The sequence below is a fragment of the Lissotriton vulgaris genome, chromosome 5, assembly GCF_964263255.1.
Source record: "Lissotriton vulgaris chromosome 5, aLisVul1.2, whole genome shotgun sequence".
Lineage (NCBI taxonomy): Eukaryota > Metazoa > Chordata > Amphibia > Caudata > Salamandridae > Lissotriton > Lissotriton vulgaris.
Genome location: NC_141693.1, coordinates 834185447 through 834203292, shown reverse-complemented (window position 1 = coordinate 834203292; position 17846 = coordinate 834185447). Strand labels below are relative to the sequence as shown.

General features: G+C 47.0%; 1 protein-coding gene across 2 annotated transcripts in view; it reads left to right on the top strand.

Moving 5' to 3' along the window:
- The window catches only part of ANXA7 (annexin A7), a 453711-nt gene that overhangs the window by 89219 nt on the left and 346646 nt on the right, over nt 1-17846 (top strand). For both annotated transcript variants that reach the window (XM_086922337.1, XM_086922336.1), the window contains exon 2: nt 13876-13930. In XM_086922337.1, the coding sequence (XP_086778463.1) occupies nt 13877-13930 (54 nt within the window). In that variant the 5' untranslated portion in view covers nt 13876. The remainder of the gene's footprint in view (nt 1-13875; nt 13931-17846) is intronic.

The window sequence follows — 17846 nt, the reverse complement described above, 5'->3', positions numbered from 1 at the left end:
GACTGTATAATTGTTAGTTTTAAAAGCCCACAGGTTGCCCCATATATTTGCAATTGGCTTGCTAGGGCTGATAACACCTCCATTGAATTAGTGTCTCTCAAGCATTTTTATCCAAATGCTTGTAATCCAGCTGTGGGGAGGGAACAGGGGTGGACTAGAGTGGGCTTTGCAGTGGATGGCTCACGATACAGGCCCAAGCACAGTGTATTTTCCACTCACTGTAATTTTATCCACCCGAACAGATTTTCCTGCCTTGATCAGATGAATTGACCACAAAAGGGAGATATTCAACAGGCCCCAGAAAGATCTGTTATCGGGGCGGTAGGCAGGGGGGAAGTGAGAGATGCTCATGTGACCAATAACAGGGCGCAGGATCTCGCTAAAGAGAGAAGGGCTACTCCTAGAAGCATCAGGGGCCAAGCACAGTTACCACTTAATACCCCTATTGGTATTAATTCGACACCAGCAGATGTGGTTGTACCGCCTCCCACTCTGGCTGCCACAATTGTCCCGGGAGATCCTGGCCCTCCCTCAGTCACCGCTCCAACTCCACCTGGCGGGGCAGGATCACCACCATATGGTCCAGGGTTGAGAATTCTCTCCTGGAATGTGGCGGGGATCACAAATAAGGTAGACACACCAGACTGGGATCTCCTGATAAACAGCAGTGATATCTTCCTTTTTCAGGAGACATGGGCGAGGGAACCCCAGAGTAGAAGGGGGTTCGAAATCTTCGAAATCCCAGCAATGTGGAATGGGAGGGGAGGCCCTCGGGTGGCTTGGCGATCTGGGTAGCGAGTCACATTGGGTGCCAGGCGGAAAAGATGGACACACTCTCGCAGGATATCCAGTGTGTGTTGCTTAGATGGCCTGGTAGAACACAATGGGCCATTGTCAACGTTTACTCGCGCCCAGTCGCTGCGCCCAATGAATCCCCCACTCTAGACGAATTGTCAGCCTTTCTAGGCCAACTGCCAGGCGACCACAAGATCGTGATGGGAGGGGACTTCAACTGTCACTTCGAACCCCTAGAAGGATTAAAGGAGGGTGCTCTCACCGCTGAGGAAGACTATTGGGGAGTCCCACCCTCGTCTTCACCCCACCCTAAATCCTGGTCCCCGCTGGCAATACAGCTTATGTCCCTTACCTCGAACTTCGCAATGAGGGCTTGCAATGGGCGTACTCCGTCCGATACCCCCTTATTGTGTACTTTCAATAGAAAGGACCATGAGTCAAGGCTGGATTATATATTTTTAGATATTACCATGTGGCCTAAAGTTCACGACTTCAGGGTGCTACCAAGGACAGATAGCGACCACAATGCCCTTCAACTGCAGATTCAGCATCCTGTACCTGTAGAAGGGTCGCCCACTACTCCTTGCGGCGACGACCAGGGGGACTTGCTTCTCTCCACAAACAGGCGCCGCGTTAAATGGGGAAAGTTGCTTAACACAGAAGATGCTATAAACAAGTTATATGGTTTAGCACTCCCCAGGTTCAAGGAAGTGGATGATCTTATAAACCAACCGAGACCCACTGATTACAACGAGAGACTAGCTAACATTCATGAGGAATTAGTGAGGGCCCTTGCCGAGGTTTTCCATCCGGTGGTACCGTCACGTAGGAAAAAGACTCGTACCCCGACCTGGTACAACTCTTCCTGTAGGAAAATCAAGTCAGAGTTAATTGCTACCATTAAAGAGGGCTCTAACAAGGCCAAGGTTGCAGATCTCAGGAGGGAGTATAAAGTAGCAATGGCCAACGCAAGGGCGGAGTGGGACTGGAACCATTGGCATGATCTGTCTGAAGCCTTAAAAGCTAAAGACTCTAGGAAATTTTGGGCCCTGGTAAATACTGGGACGGGGGAACTCAAATCCGCAGTGGAGCCTAACATCGCTTCCTCTGTCTAGGAGACCCACTTTGGGACACTTTATCAAGATACTATCCTATTGCCCGATGGAGTGGCGGTTGAGCCCCCCGTCTCCCCGGAAGTGGCCCTGGAATTTTCTCTAGGTGAGGTGGTGATTGCAATGGAGCGCTTAGCGCTGGGAAAGGCTCCTGGGTTAGATAAGTTACCGGGGGACCTCTTTAGACATCACCCTGAAATTTGGGGCCCATACCTTCTTATTCTTTTTAATGCCATCTTAGGAGGTATGGCGGTCCCCTGCTCTTGGCTGGGGGCAGAGATTGTGCCAATATACAAGAAGGGGTCTCCTCTGCTCCCGGCCAATTACAGGCCGATTAGCCTCATAGATGTCCCCCAAAAGCTTTTCGCGCGCCTCATCCTGAACCACCTGCTAGACTGGGTGGAGGCCAATGATATCATGAGCCCCCTACAGGCTGGCTTCAGAAAAAACATGTCGACCATGGACCAGATTTTCCGCCTCGTCCTCCTTTACTGGAAGACGGTGAGGTTGGAGGGGGGAAGGCTGTACATGGTCTTCGTGGACCTGAGGTCAGCCTTTGACCTAGTCCCGCGCAAGAAACTCTGGGAGGTCCTGGAAAAGTTAGGAGTACCCCCCCAGATACTCTGTATCATAACTAGGCTGCACGAGAATAACTATGCGCAGGTTAGGTGTGGGAGGGATGGCAATCTCTCGTCCAGGTTCCCTGTCCGTAGAGGGGTGAGGCAGGGTTGTGTCCTGGCACCGACCCTGTTTTGTCTCTTCAACAACGTTATATTCCATCTAGAAAACGTCAAGGACAATGATGCCCCACATTTGGCAGGCAGGAGGGTTCCGGCAATCATGTTTGCCGATGATACCCTCCTGCTTTCCAAATCCCCCATGGGGATCCAGAGGATTCTGGATGGATTTGGTCTTTTCTGTAGACAACATGGCCTAGAGGTAAATACAGAAAAGACCAAATTCATGATATTCAATCCACCAAATAAAGCCAGGCCCAATCCCACCCTGGGTACTGCCAGCCTTGAGAGGGTTACTACCTTTACATACTTGGGGGTAACACTAAAGGAAAATCTATCATGGGACCGACAGATAGCAAGATCAAGGCTTAAATTGTCCCAGTTGTCGGGCGCAATCTTGAAGGTGGCCAACACTTCCACTTTTAAGCTTATAAGCCCCGCACTCGAAACTTATCGGACTCCAGCTAAGGCAGCGGCTATGTATGGGAGTGAGCTGTGGGGGTATAAAGCAGGCCAAGGTTTGGCGAGAGTGGAAAATAACTTTCTTAGATGCCTACTAGCTCTTCCACGAGGCACACCACTCCTGCCACTGAGATTAGATATGGGTCTCCCCTCTATTGCTGAGGAGCTTGTGTCAAAGCCAGTGAAGTTTTGGCACAGGCTTTGGTCCACAAACTAATTACATCATTATAGGCAGGACCTTATCCATGTCATGAGCCTGAACCGAAGCAGCAAAATCCCCTGGCTTGCTTTCGTAAAAAATGAACTGCTCACTATGAACTTATCTGAGCTATGGGAGGATCCCGTGCAAGGCTGCCAAAGGGTCTCACGCAAAGGCCTGACCCAAATATACAAAGACAAGAGTCTCTCACTTTTGATGAATGCCCAAAATAGCGGCACCATTACTGTGCAATTTCTGGAATCCCAAAATTCTTATGTATTTGAACCTTTTATGGATTTTATTTTCCCCATCCTTGCGAGGAAATTGTTTGTACAATGGAGGTTAGGCACACTCCCCATCAAAAAATTCACCCACAAATGGACCAAGGGGGGTGATAAAATGTGTCCATGTTGTAACACCCATGAGGAAGACGACCTCCACATTATGTTTGTGTGCCATGCCGATCACAGACCTAGAAAATACTGGATAGCGCCGCTCTGCAGAAACTTGGGGTTCAGAAACTACTCACAGGCATATAGAGTAATGAAAACCAGCACTCTGGGCCACATTGTGTTCGCTATAGCCAAATTTTTAATGGCAGTATGGCTAATCAGGAAGAAAAAAGCCCCTTAAACTGTGGACACTGGTATGATACGCTTTTTATTTCCTCGCTGGACAAGAAGGGAACTTTTTACATACTGTGTTTTTAATATGTATTTTAAAATGTATGTTATTGTGTTTTGTATTGTATCTTTTATGGTCTATATGGCCGAAATAAAGAATTTTTGGATTGGATTGGATTGGAAAGCGCGAGTAGTTCTCTGAATGTTGCAGGATGCAAAAAGAACAGATGATGGACGGAATGCTGAGTTAATAAAACATATTTACAACAAGGGGTGGTGAGGGACAGAGTCTCTGAATTAAGCAGAAAGCTCTCACCCAGTCAAGAGATCAGGGCTAGATCCAACACCGTTTTTTAGCTCACTGCACCATCCCAGTTTCAGAACCTGGCTGTATGCAAATTAGTCTGTTCCTGTCCCAGTGCATAATGGGAACAGGGCAAACCAAACTACAAAAGCCAATTCTTACACTGGGAAGGAAACAAGCTCCCGGGGACCGGTTTCTGGCATTACAGCCGTCTTCGGCCCGGTTTGCTTGAATCCTGATGGTGCAATGAGCAAGGGTCTCACATCTGAGAATACCCTTCCACGCTTAGGGTGGACAAAAAAATTTACAACAAGGGGTGGTGAGGGACAGAGTCTCTGAATTAAGCAGAAAGCTCTCACCCAGTCAAGAGATCAGGGCTAGATCCAACACCGTTTTTTAGCTCACTGCACCATCCCAGTTTCAGAACCTGGCTGTATGCAAATTAGTCTGTTCCTGTCCCAGTGCATGATGGGAACAGGGCAAACCGAACTACAAAAGCCGATTCTTACACTGGGAAGGAAACAAGCTCCCGGGGACCGGTTTCTGGCATTACAGCCGTCTTCGGCCCGGTTTGCTTGAATCCTGATGGTGCAATGAGCAAGGGTCTCACATCTGAGAATACCCTTCCACGCTTAGGGTGGACAAAAATATTTACAACAATCGTTTTTGGCCACTATAGGTGTGGCAGGGTATGCTCAGACATGAGTCCCTTTCTCACTGCTCCATCAGGATTCAAGCAAGCCGGGCCGAAGAAGGCTGAAATGCCAGAAACCGGTCCCCGGTAGCTTGTCTCCTTTCTGGTGAAGAATTGGCTTGGTAGTTTAGTCTGCCCTGTTCCCATGATGCACTGGGCCAGGGACAGACTGATTTGCATATAGCCAGGTTCTGAGCTGGGATGGGGCAGTGAGATAAATAACGGTGATGGATCAAGCCCTGATCTTTGGACTGGGTAAGAGTGGTCTGTTTAACTCAGACACTCTGTTCATCACCACCCCCTTTTCTAAATCGTTTTTGGCCACTATAGGTGTGGCAGGGTATGCTCAGACATGAGTCCCTTTCTCACTGCTCCATCAGGATTCAAGCAAGCCGGGCCGAAGAAGGCTGAAATGCCAGAAACCGGTCCCCGGTAGCTTGTCTCCTTTCTGGTGAAGAATTGGCTTGGTAGTTTAGTCTGCCCTGTTCCCATGATGCACTGGGCCAGGGACAGACTGATTTGCATATAGCCAGGTTCTGAGCTGGGATGGGGCAGTGAGATAAATAACGGTGATGGATCAAGCCCTGATCTTTGGACTGGGTAAGAGTGGTCTGTTTAACTCAGACACTCTGTTCATCACCACCCCCTTTTCTAAATCGTTTTTGGCCACTATAGGTGTGGCAGGGTATGCTCAGACATGAGTCCCTTTCTCACTGCTCCATCAGGATTCAAGCAAGCCGGGCTGAAGAAGGCTGAAATGCCAGAAACCGGTCCCCGGTAGCTTGTCTCCTTTCTGGTGAAGAATTGGCTTGGTAGTTTAGTCTGCCCTGTTCCCATGATGCACTGGGCCAGGGACAGACTGATTTGCATATAGCCAGGTTCTGAGCTGGGATGGGGCAGTGAGATAAATAACGGTGATGGATCAAGCCCTGATCTTTGGACTGGGTAAGAGTGGTCTGTTTAACTCAGACACTCTGTTCATCACCACCCCCTTTTCTAAATCGTTTTTGGCCACTATAGGTGTGGCAGGGTATGCTCAGACATGAGTCCCTTTCTCACTGCTCCATCAGGATTCAAGCAAGCCGGGCCGAAGAAGGCTGAAATGCCAGAAACCGGTCCCCGGTAGCTTGTCTCCTTTCTGGTGAAGAATTGGCTTGGTAGTTTAGTCTGCCCTGTTCCCATGATGCACTGGGCCAGGGACAGACTGATTTGCATATAGCCAGGTTCTGAGCTGGGATGGGGCAGTGAGATAAATAACGGTGATGGATCAAGCCCTGATCTTTGGACTGGGTAAGAGTGGTCTGTTTAACTCAGACACTCTGTTCATCACCACCCCCTTTTCTAAATTGAGTTAATAAAACATTCACCCTGAGTCGCAGATCTGGGTTAAATCAATCATTTTTTACACGCCACACCATTCCAGTTTAGACCCAGTCATATGCAAATCAGTCTTGACCCTGGTCCCCATGGAAAAAGTTCAGCCAGAACTGCCAGCCCAGGTTTTCCCTGAACCAGAAACAAGCATCCTGGACCGGTTTCAGGGTAACACCCATAATCACCCATAATCCTCAGCCAAGCTGGCTTAAATTTGGTGGCATAGCAAGCATGGGACCCATGTCTGGGCATACCCTTCCCACTTAGGGCGACAAATGCAAAAAGAACAGAAGATAGACTGAATGCCAGAAAGCATTCTGTGACCGGTTTCGGGGTAATACCCCTCATCAGCCAGGCTAGCTTTGCCACTGGACAGTGTTCACAGATCTGTGAACTCTGTCGTTTTCTGGCATAGGAGCATGCAGGCCAATTCTTGTGATTTAAACCCACTGACACTCCTGCAGGGGATATAAGGTGAACCTTTGCTGCCAATAAACGTATCGTATAAATGAGTTCCTATCCATCACCCTTAGTAATTCGTTGCCTTTCCTTTAAATAATCCATAGGTGGCTCCTTCTGTCCTGATGAAGACCCCGTCCTAAGGATTCATTGTTCCTCCTAATAAATACCATTGGGGTTGAAACGTCGACTGTCCCTCATTTTAACCTATCCACATATAGATGACCAATTAATTTATTGTATCTCTTTACTGTCGTGTGGTTCTCCTCTGTAATATATACGTACAACTCATGGTTAGTCAGTTTAGTTTTTTTGTATAATAAATGTAAGTATTGTGAATTTCTGATCTTCGCTCACTTAAATCTTCTCACGAGCACTCCTTTGAGCACTTTTTACTTACACCTCATCTTGGAGCACCCTTTGGCAATTTTACAGATTGATTTAATTTTGCTGACTATGATCTAAAATTGCCCAAAGAATTTCAGACCAATTTTGAATAATGTATTTATTTTGGGTGATGTGATTTGTATAAATATTTTCCTTCCGCTTTAACTAATTTTTATGTACTATATTTGACCCAGGTCCGGCAGATCATTGGGTTACCCAATTGTTGTGTAACGATACAGAATTAAGTGATCATGCCCTACTTGGTTGTGATCTGATTGGGGGTGGAAATACAAAACTGGTTGTGGGGAGCGCCCCAAGGCCTGTTTTAACTGGGAACAACTGCTATATTTTAAAGTGGGACAAAGTGGACAAGGCTGACTTATTAACATCAGTCCTCACACGTAAATATCTTGAGTTCATGACCTGTTTAGATGACTGTGCCACTCCAGAGCAGCTGGTGTTGGGGTTGTTTGAGGACGTTTTGGTTGGAATTAACCAACAGCCAACCCCCGTCATGAAGTAGCAGGCGCACGCAAGCGTGGTGGTTTGACACAAATTGCACAAAAACGGTATCTAGTTTGCGCAAAGCTTTGAGCATGGTCCTCAGATGTCCTGCTTGTACGGGCCTTACGTTCAAGATATAAAGATATAAAGAAGCAAGCAGAAGTAGATTAAAACATTTAGGAGAGGACGCATGGGAGGACTTTAAGGCAAGCATCTGAGAGGAAGGATAGTCGAGGGTTCTGGAAGGAAGGATGGATGGGTCCCATACTTCAATGTTTTTTTCTAAACCAAGTCTACACACCATACCCGTAACTTGACAGTGGAAAATATTTCCCATCTCATTTTTTAAGTGGTAGAAGTAGAACGAGCCTTGGCGCAGTCATGCACCTTGAAGACCCCTTGCCCTGACGGGGTTCCTGTTATGTTTTTTGACAATAAGTTGCTGTGGGGTCTACTATTGACAAATGTTTTAATCCTACAGTTAATGTGTCCGCTTACATCCTGGAAGCGACCAATAATCATACCTATATTCAAAAAGAGGGACAGATCAAATCCCAAAAATTATAGACCCATATCCCTAATTGATAGCACAGCTAAGTTTATGGGTTGAATTTTATTAAATAGGTTAGAGAAATGTAAAGGAGAAAGAAGAGCCCCATCTGAGGTGCAGTATGGCTTCAGAAAGGGCAAATGAACAATTGACCAGTGCTTGTATTTGATGATGGTGGCTGCTAAGTATACAATGTTAAAAAAAGTGAAACTTTGTATGGCCTTAATGGACCTCTCTGCCGCATTTAATTGTGTAAACAACACAGTTGATGGACAGAATGTAGAACCATGTCATACATTCACCCCAGTACAAGGATCTGGGCCTAAATCCATTGTTTTTTTGCACTCCACACCACCCTGGGTTAGACACTGGCTATATGCAAATCAGCTCTGACCCTGTGCCTCATGGGAACAGTCCAGTCCGAACTACCAAGCCATGTCTTTCCCAGACCGGAATCAAGCATCCAAGGACCGGTTTCTGGCTATCAGCCTGGATAGCTTGACTCCAGTGGTGTGGAGAGCCTGGGACTCACGTCTGAGTATACCCAGCACACTCGGGGTGAAAATTGCAAAAAACACAGTTGATGGACAGAATGTAGAACAATGTCATACATTCACCCCAGTACAAGGATCTGGGCCTATATCCATTGTTTTTTTGCACTCCACACCACCCTGGGTTAGACACTGGCTATATGCAAATCAGCTCTGACCCTGTGCCTCATGGGAACAGTCCAGTCCGAACTACCAAGCCATGTCTTTCCCAGACCGCAATATGGAGTGCAAAAAAACGATGGATTTAGGCCCAGATCCTTGTACTGGGGTGAATGTATGACATTGTTCTACATTCTGTCCATCAACTGTGTTTTTTGCATTTAATTGTGTGGCCTATAGTAAATTATGGGTCAATATGGAGAGTTTGGGAGTGGATTCACCTATTGCTATCTTTTATAAATCCGCTTTATTCAGGTGCTACCGCATTAGTCTACTATGACAGAGAAGGGGATTGTACAAAACCTTTTAATATTGAAAGAGACCTGAGACAAGGCTGCGTCCTTGCTCCCTTCTTTGCCCTTAATACTAACAATTTGGGTGCTGTGCTAATGGAGAGTGCAAAGGACGTTCAGTATGTTGATGCAGCCCTTCTCCCGATGCTAGTCTATGCAGACCATACAGTGCTTTCAGCCAGGACCCCCTGGCACTGCAGAGACTCGTAGAGAAGTATATGTACTTTATGGCTAGCCTAGACCTACATGTCAATGAATCTAAATCGTTTGTGCTAATTGCAGGGGCACATCCCAAGAAATCCAATAAAATTAAACATAACGAACACTCATGTCCTACTTGGGGGTCCTTTTTGATTGCATATTAACTTGGAAGGATATGGTGCTAAATTGAGTTGCCCTCCTGAAAAAAAGCATTGCTGCAGTCTTTAATATTTAAAAAAAAAAAAAAAAATAGGGTCCAAACCTATTCCTCAGATCCTAAAGATTAATTTAGCCAAAACGAAGGATATTGCCACATATGGAGCAGCGATTTGTGGTATGGTGATGAAGAATAGCTGCAGCGTGTGGAGGACGCATTTTGTAAACGCTTACGATCTGTTGCCTGTAGCTGCGCAAACTATATTGGTCATAGTGAATATGGTTTAGCATTCCTTGGCTACCTTATTTATTTAAAAACCCCACTTGTCCCTTTGGCGCCACATAGTGCAGCGGCAAATTATGACACCAATCTCATTATATAAAAACTCTGAAATTAGCCTTTCTGATTATGCTAGGGCTCATAGTATAGTAGGTTTTGAATATATGCAGTTTAATAATTTTACCACCTTTCTGCATATCTGGGTCTGGGGGTAGCGTTAAGCAATATTTCCAGGGTTGGAATTCCCTTTTGTGTCCGTGCAAACCTACTATACATTGCATGTTTTAGGGGTTTTCGCCAGCTCTTCTTGAATCTTTTCCCATACTGAGAAGGTTGGACATTTTCTCTTGACCATGTCAGAAGTAAAACTTCTAGGGTTGGGTAAAAAAGTGGTTGGAGGGAAAGTGAACGTCTAAACGCTCAATAGAGTTTCACATGTGCAAATATACACCTGCATGTTTGCTTGTGCTAAAGAGCAGTTCACAAATATTCTCTGGGAGAACGGTTTCCTGGCCTATTTTAGTACATTTTAGGGAATTCATGAAAGCAGTATATCTGAACTAATGCAAGGACATATACCATGGGTGCAATTTTGTGACTTTCTTTAAGAATTGAGAGGCCCTTAATTAGGTCTGGAATAAACCAAACCCTTTTTTTAATTAAAGTTCTATGCCTCTCTCTAACCATCTATCCATCAACTGACTTCTGCTTTTCCAAGGAGCATATCAGCATGCAAAAAGTAGTTTTGTTCAGTGCCCAGGACTACTGTGGCGATGTCCTTTTTTGAGACCAAAACATATTATTGCCTTTTGCCAATGTTTGTTGTGATGGTGTGGGCCTGGCAGCTCCCACAAAGTAATACAAAAAACCTATCAAAACTAAAAGGCTGACCACCAATACCAAAGCTATTGGCTTTGCCGGTGCTTGTTTATTTTAATGCTTGCCATTTTCTTGTTGACACTGATTGCACTAATTTTCCATTTAAGAATATTTTTGGGAAATACTAGCATGAATCAACACGTTTTACTTGATGATGGGTCAAAGAAATGGTACCTACAGTTTCATAGTAGGTTAGCAAACCGTTTATTTTCATAGTTGTATTTTTTTGTAAAGATTTTATTTTGAAAGCAAAGAATCGTCAATCTTGCTTTCAAGTTTCTGTAGATATTTGCATCTAATTCGGGAGCATTCTGGGAGCTTTGAATGTAGCCTCATATTCAACTTTGCAAACGCATGTACACATTTTTACACTGGAACCAGCTTACTACATTTCCTTAGCACGCTCACCCTAATAAGAAAGGCTTTGTATTAATGAAGTATAAATAGAAGTTCGAACAGCATTAACATATGGACACAAATAGGACCTTTGCTGCAAACAATGCCATCCCTGATCCATAATGTGGTACTGTAAACTGGCAGCCAAAGGGTTTGTGCTGCAGGGGGTCGGGCCTACTTGTCCCAATAACAAAATAACATGTAAACTTGTTGTCCTTGACGTCAAACAAGAGGTCTTGGGAGTCTGACTATAGCAGTGGGTCCCAAACATTTTTAACCCGCGACTCCCTTGACCCATTGGCCATTGCCCATGCTCCCCACTTTTACTTTTTTTGGAGGGGGGGGGGGGGGGGGGTTAGGATGTAAGCCCAGCCTCTGAGGTACTTGCATTTTTTTCCCTGAAAATAATTGGGATGAAGGTATTGTCATCATATACGCAGGGTGTTTCGTATTACTAAGGCGGCACCTCTCATAAAATATTCCTAGTTGCATTTCTTTGCCCATGCCTTTTTTTAGAGTACCCTCTCGAACTTTTATATCCCACTTACAGGGCTAGATAGCACCCCTATGTATGTAGGCCCTATTGCCACAGTGTTTTTGGGCTTGAAGAATATTTGCATGCACTTCCATTTCTACCCATGTCATACGTGCCAACACACCTATTTCAGTAGGTTGACTCATGATTCTTTAAACCACATACAGCTTTATTTTTGCTATCGCCTCCCTAAAATTGCTATGCAATCCAAATACATTTCTTAGATTGTTTTTTCTTGCTTCCAAATGTTGGCATTATGCTGTATATGGTGTTTTACTTCCTTGTGCTCAACGAGCGAGCAGGCCTGTCTGGAAGTGTGTGTGTGTGTTTGCGCGCGTGTGCATGTACTGAAAGAAATATATACTGGAAGTACCAGTGGTTCAAGTACAAGTGTCAATACTTAATGTGTAGAATAGACCGGACAACTGTACTTTCCTGATAACTTGCATTGGTGTAAAATCCATTTAGAAAAAATTCAACTATTAACCACTCTAACAAAATCTTCCATATTCTGCTTACTTTGGGAGTGTTGGAACATGGAGATCCAGTGAAATATAGAGGTCATCTCCCTTAACATGCCATCAATGAAGCACCACGTTTATAGCTTTAGGCATGTCACTTACAAATCATCTATATCCTGCGTTAAAGTCTAATTAGTTTAACTGAACCCAACAGACACTTCAACATTAAATGCATGAAAGTGCTTGGTGCGCAGCTCCCCCGGTTAGGTTTGGCGGCTCCCCAGGGTGCCACGGCGCACAGTTTGGGAACCACTGGGCTATAGGAATTCCACACCCCTGGTGTGTTATGCACTTGCATCTTATCTTTGGGCTGTTTTAAAGTGATGACCATCGCACCAGGTGTTGTGATTTGTGTCATGGTTGTCATCGCAGCACCATTAATTGCTGTACAAACATTGTAGCAGATGTCTTTGAGTGGTTATTTAATATCTATATGGTCCATGATAAGTTATATTCAATAAAAACGTGTGGCTTAGACTTCTCTAAAAAAAAAAGTCAAATGAATGGTTCAGTTTGTTCATATAGAGTGACCAAGTATAGGAGGATTAAAAAGGTTTGAGGGGTGGATGGTCTATGTCTGTATGTTTTGCACCTTTTGTCAAATGGAGCTGCTCAAATATTCACACGTTGATCTAGGTGATACCTGGTTTGTAATATGTATTTTATTACAACTGTAGGAAGACTGTCGGTAGAGTTCCTCCAAGTAAAGACCGAATCTAAAAAGGAGGAGTTTTTGGATGCAATTTACCCCCCACTTGCGAGGAAACTATACATGCAGTTTAGGATCGGTAGTCTCTCACTGAGGGCATTTACCTGTAAATGGGATAACTTGGAGAATACTGTATGCCCGGCATGTAATTATGAGCGGGAGGACGTATTCCACGTTTTATTCTTTTGCACTGCCTATCAGATATCAAGGAAATGTTGGTTGATTCCGCTCTGTAGGAACCTTGGTTTTAGACAATGCGCCCAAGCCTGTAGAGTCTTAAGGTACGACACCCACCCCCCTATTGTTTTTGCTGTATCACGGTTCTTTATTCTGCATATATTGATAACTACTAAGGTTTAATTTATTTTATATCTACATTTTGTTATTTATTGTTTTATGTATTTTGTGCTTGCATGTATGTATTTGATCTGCACTTTTGTGGTCTGTGGCGAAATAAAGTTATCAATGAATGTATTTTATTGATTTATGAAGTCTGTCAATTTTTTTTATAAAGGATACTTTTTAAGATGTCTATTATATTGCTGTTTTTTGGTCTGTACTTTTTATGCATTTTAAATGATGCGAAATAAAGTTGTGACTGACTGAAAAAGCTGAGAGTAAGGAAATTCCAGGCCTAGAATATCAGAATCTAATTAAAAACCTGATCCTGGAATCTGACCAGTTTGATAATGAAAGAAGAAAAGACATGAATGTGAGCCCAAAAAACACGCACAACATTCAGCATCACCAGACAACAACAAAAATCTGGAATGTAGGCAGAAGCACAGTTGCTAAGTGCAGTTCTGCTGTGCTTTGGAACTCCGTGCTGATCTGCCTAACTCTTCACTAATCAAGCAGCAGATATTTTGTATAGATTGGCCTTCCTACATTCCAATTCCAGAAGAAAATTAGCGGACCATAAATAAGATGAGATTGAAGTTATGATTTTAAAATGCAACAGTAAGTGACAGTATTTGCTTTGTTTTGGTTTACAGAATGTCGTATCCAGGATACCCACCTTCCGGCTATCCTACTTATCCCGGATATGCTGTAAGTATTCATTTTATACCTTTATACTTTGAGTATGAAAACAAATGCTTCCCATTTTAGCAAGTTTCTGACCCATGGCGTACTGCGTCCATTTTTACTATCTATAGCTGCATCTTACTCAACCATTTCAGTATCCTACGGCTACTCCGTAACGATGCCCTGACCTGTCCTTGTTCGTGTCCATAGCTAAGTTGAGGTCCCCACCCATGAGCAGGAGCGAATTAGAGGGTTGAAGTGACTCTGAAGCTGCGCTTTAAAAAACGCCTCTTGTCCCGTATTCGGGGCATAGATGGAGCCGATCGTCAGGCGTGTGTCGCCTATCAGAAAAGTATATGCCAAAAGGCGTCCCTTGACCTCACCAACCTTGTCCCCCCCCCCCACCCTTCCCCGGAAGCGCTTAGACACCAAGACCGTCACCCCGGCTTTCTTTGTGGGGAGAGAAGAAAAGAATTGTTGTGGGAAAGCGCGGGAGCGCATTCTATGCCAGTCTTTGGGCAGAAGGTGATTCTCTTGTAGTAGACAAATGTCGGCCCCTGAGTTTTCTAGGTAGGAGATGACAGCCCTTCTCTTGATAGGATTATTCAACCCTTTCACATTAAGGGTTATCACTTTCAAAGTGGAATCAGCCATGGTAGAGGGGGTAGGTGGTGTAACGCAAAATCAAAGGTATGTATCCGCGGCAGACAGACATGGATGTAGTGAACCAGTTAGCCTGCATGGCAGATAGGAGTGTAATGAGCTAATCAGCTCAAGGGGACCCCTGGGAGCCCCGGTGTCGGAGGAGATAATGCATGGAGCGTCTAATATGGTGGAGGACGCATCCAAAAGTGAGCGGAAAAGAGGCTTCAGTTGAAGAGGCGAGCGTTGCAATGGGAGGCAACTGGAACATATAACCATCATTGACAAATTCCCTTTGGCACACTGGTTCCCACCTGCAGACCCACCCGTTGTCCCCAACTAATCCAAACTGAACCCGTGTCCTACCCTCCCCCTCCCCGGTCCAACCCCAGGAGCTCAAAACGTGAACCTCAGTCCCCAACCAGCCATCCATCCCTCCCCACCCATTTCCAAACACCCAAACCACAAGAACACATAGTCCCAGTCCTGTCAGTCCATACCGGGCCGTGGTTAAGTTACAAATTGGGGTCCTGTCCAGCGGTGGCCATCGTGGCCCCCCGCCCGGCCCGGCACCCCCCGGCCCGTGAGCATAATATGCGTTATGACCAACCCCCCCCATCGGGTATCTAGATCATTTAGAGGGTGACGTTTCCCTGGCCACCTCTGCCACCGCCGTTGCTCTCTCTTGTGTAATGATGTGGGCCTCGGATTTCACTGGGACTGGGACTGGGATCTTCTGCGGCCCACTGTTTGCCATCCATTTCTAGAGGGCCCCTGCGAGGCCCGCTTCGGCGTCGCTTCCTCCTCCCAGTCGAGTCCCAGAAGAGCACACGTGTACTTGAGCGAACGCAGTTGATGTAGGGCCCCCATTCCATTTAAATATCAGCCGGAATGGGTGGCCCCAGAAATATTTAACCCCCTGTTGCCGCAGGAAATCCGTTGCCAATTTAAATGTTTTCCTTTTTTGAAGCGTGATAGCTGAGAGATCCTGGTATAGGGCGACAGGGTGACCCGTAAATTGAAGCGGCTGTGCCCGTCTGGCCTCTCGAAGAATCCTCTTTTTTTGAGTGGGAAATCCGGAAGAAAAGCCAAAATGTCAGGCGGCGGGGCGACAACTCGCCTGGGAAGCCCCACTCTGTGTGCTCTGTCAATTCGAATTAGAAAGTCCGCAGGTTCCCCCAAGATGTGCCGGAATAGGTTCTGTAGGTAGCCGGTGACATCCACCCCCTCTTCTTTCTGAGGGACTCCCCGGACCCGTATGTTGTTGCGACGAGAGCGGTTTTCAAGGTCCTCTGCATGGGCCTGAAGGTCTAGCTGCTGATCTGTAAGTCTCAGGACTTCCTGCCGGAGCTGCTCGATTTCGCTACTCCTGGTCTGATCAGCTTCTTCAATGGCCACAACGCGGTCTCCAAGACCCTCCACGTCCCTCCGGAGCTCCTTTACCTCTCCGGCACCTCCTGTTTTAGGGACTTGAAATCATCTCTGAGGGAATTGAACAATGTCTCCAGGAAGGACCTGGTGATGGGCACATGGTCTTCGGATGACTCCGGTGGCGGTCTTGTGGCCTCAGGAGATGGTGGTTTGCATTGGGGTTTCGCCAGCAGCTCCGGGAGGGTCTGAGTCGCCTTGGAATTAGGCATGTCGTGCCCAATCGCTGGGGTGGGTCCGCTCGTAGACCTCCAGGGGGTTGGGGATAAAGGTAGATGTCCGGGGGTTGCACGCGTGGAAGCAGCTTATGGTGCAGGGAGGCAGCTCCGTCCACGCGGTCCCAGGGGTCTCAACAGGGGACAAGGGGACCGGCCACGTGAAACCAAGACAGCAGGCAGGGGTGGCCAGCCACTCCGATCGCCGTGGTGTTCTTCTCTGCCAGGCACTAACCCTATTTGTCTGGAGGGCCCCGGGTGGACAACCGCGCGCAGGGCAGGATGGGACCTCAGCATCCAGGGGCCCTGCCAGAGTGCACGCGGCCCCTCCACAATTTCAGCAGCACAGTCTGGCTCATGGGCCCGTCCGGGCACTACACCGGGAGCTCGAATATACCCCCCCGAGATTCTTCTCTACAGACCCTCCGCCACACTCCTCACCTTAGTCCGTAGGGTCTCTGCGGCCTCTCAGCTGTGGGGGCGCCTAGGCCACACACCCCCTCGGTTCCAACCTCTCGGCCGTGGCCGCAGATTCCTCGGGTCAACCCAGCACCTCTGGACGGGCGCGCTGTCCGGCTCACCCCAACGCTCTGCTGGGGCCGCCCCGGGCACCACGCAAAGGATCGTGCAGCCCCGGCTCACACCGAGGCTCGGAGCTGGGGGCTCACAGTTTCGCGCCTCCCGGCCGGCTCGACCCACGCCACCGGAGGTCGCTCTATGCGCAGGATGTACCTCCGGGTCGTCCCCCTCTCCGGGAGCAGCCAGCCAAATCCTGCGGTGCGTCTCAGCTAGGCCCGGGACCGGGGCCTCGAGTTTCGTGATGCCCAGCCGGCACCTTCGCACTCCGCCGGCCGAGTCGCAGCGGCCCGCTCTCCGTCACACACCCACACCAGAGTCGCAGTCCACGGAGAACAATGGCGGGCACTGCAAGCGGCCGCCCGAGCGCTGTACAAATCAGAGGTGACCCAGGGGCAGGAGTGGAGCTGATCACCATCACAGGTCGTCCGCCATTTCGGGAGTCTGAGTCGGATGGCCGGCTGGCGCCAAGGCAGTATCAGGGGTCCCACAGGCCTAGCAGCGATATCTCGGGGTGACCGGTAGCTGTAGTCGCCTGTCGGCCAAGATTGATGGCCTTCGAGGGGGGTCAGGCTGTAGTTTAAGGGCTTTCAGGAGGAACCAGGGCAGGGAGCCACAGAGACCTGCGTCCGTTCAGGTCGCCATCTTGGCCACGCCCCCGTGCCTGTTACTTTTGTGCTACCCAGGCATAAGATCTGTACCTGAGTGAATCGTACCTAGGCAATGTTGTGATGTTATACTGATGTCCCTGTTTACAGGAAATCTTGCCCTTATTGAGAGGAGAACCTAATGAATGTTGTGCATGTTACTTTGATATCCCCCTGTCTAGGAAATGTTTTGATGATATATCCGGGCCCATGAAGTGCATTTTGATGACCAGGCTTATGAGAAATGTTGCATATGAAGTCCCAGAATATCAAAAGTGCTATTTTTATGAAGTTGATGTTTGAGAGCTGGTTGCTCCATTTGCCTGGTATCGAAGAAGTGATACCTGCCTGAACTGAAAGTAGATAAAGAGCCTTGGTTTAAACAATAACCTGGTGTGCTGTCATTCTATTTCGTGCGAGTTACTGTCTCGG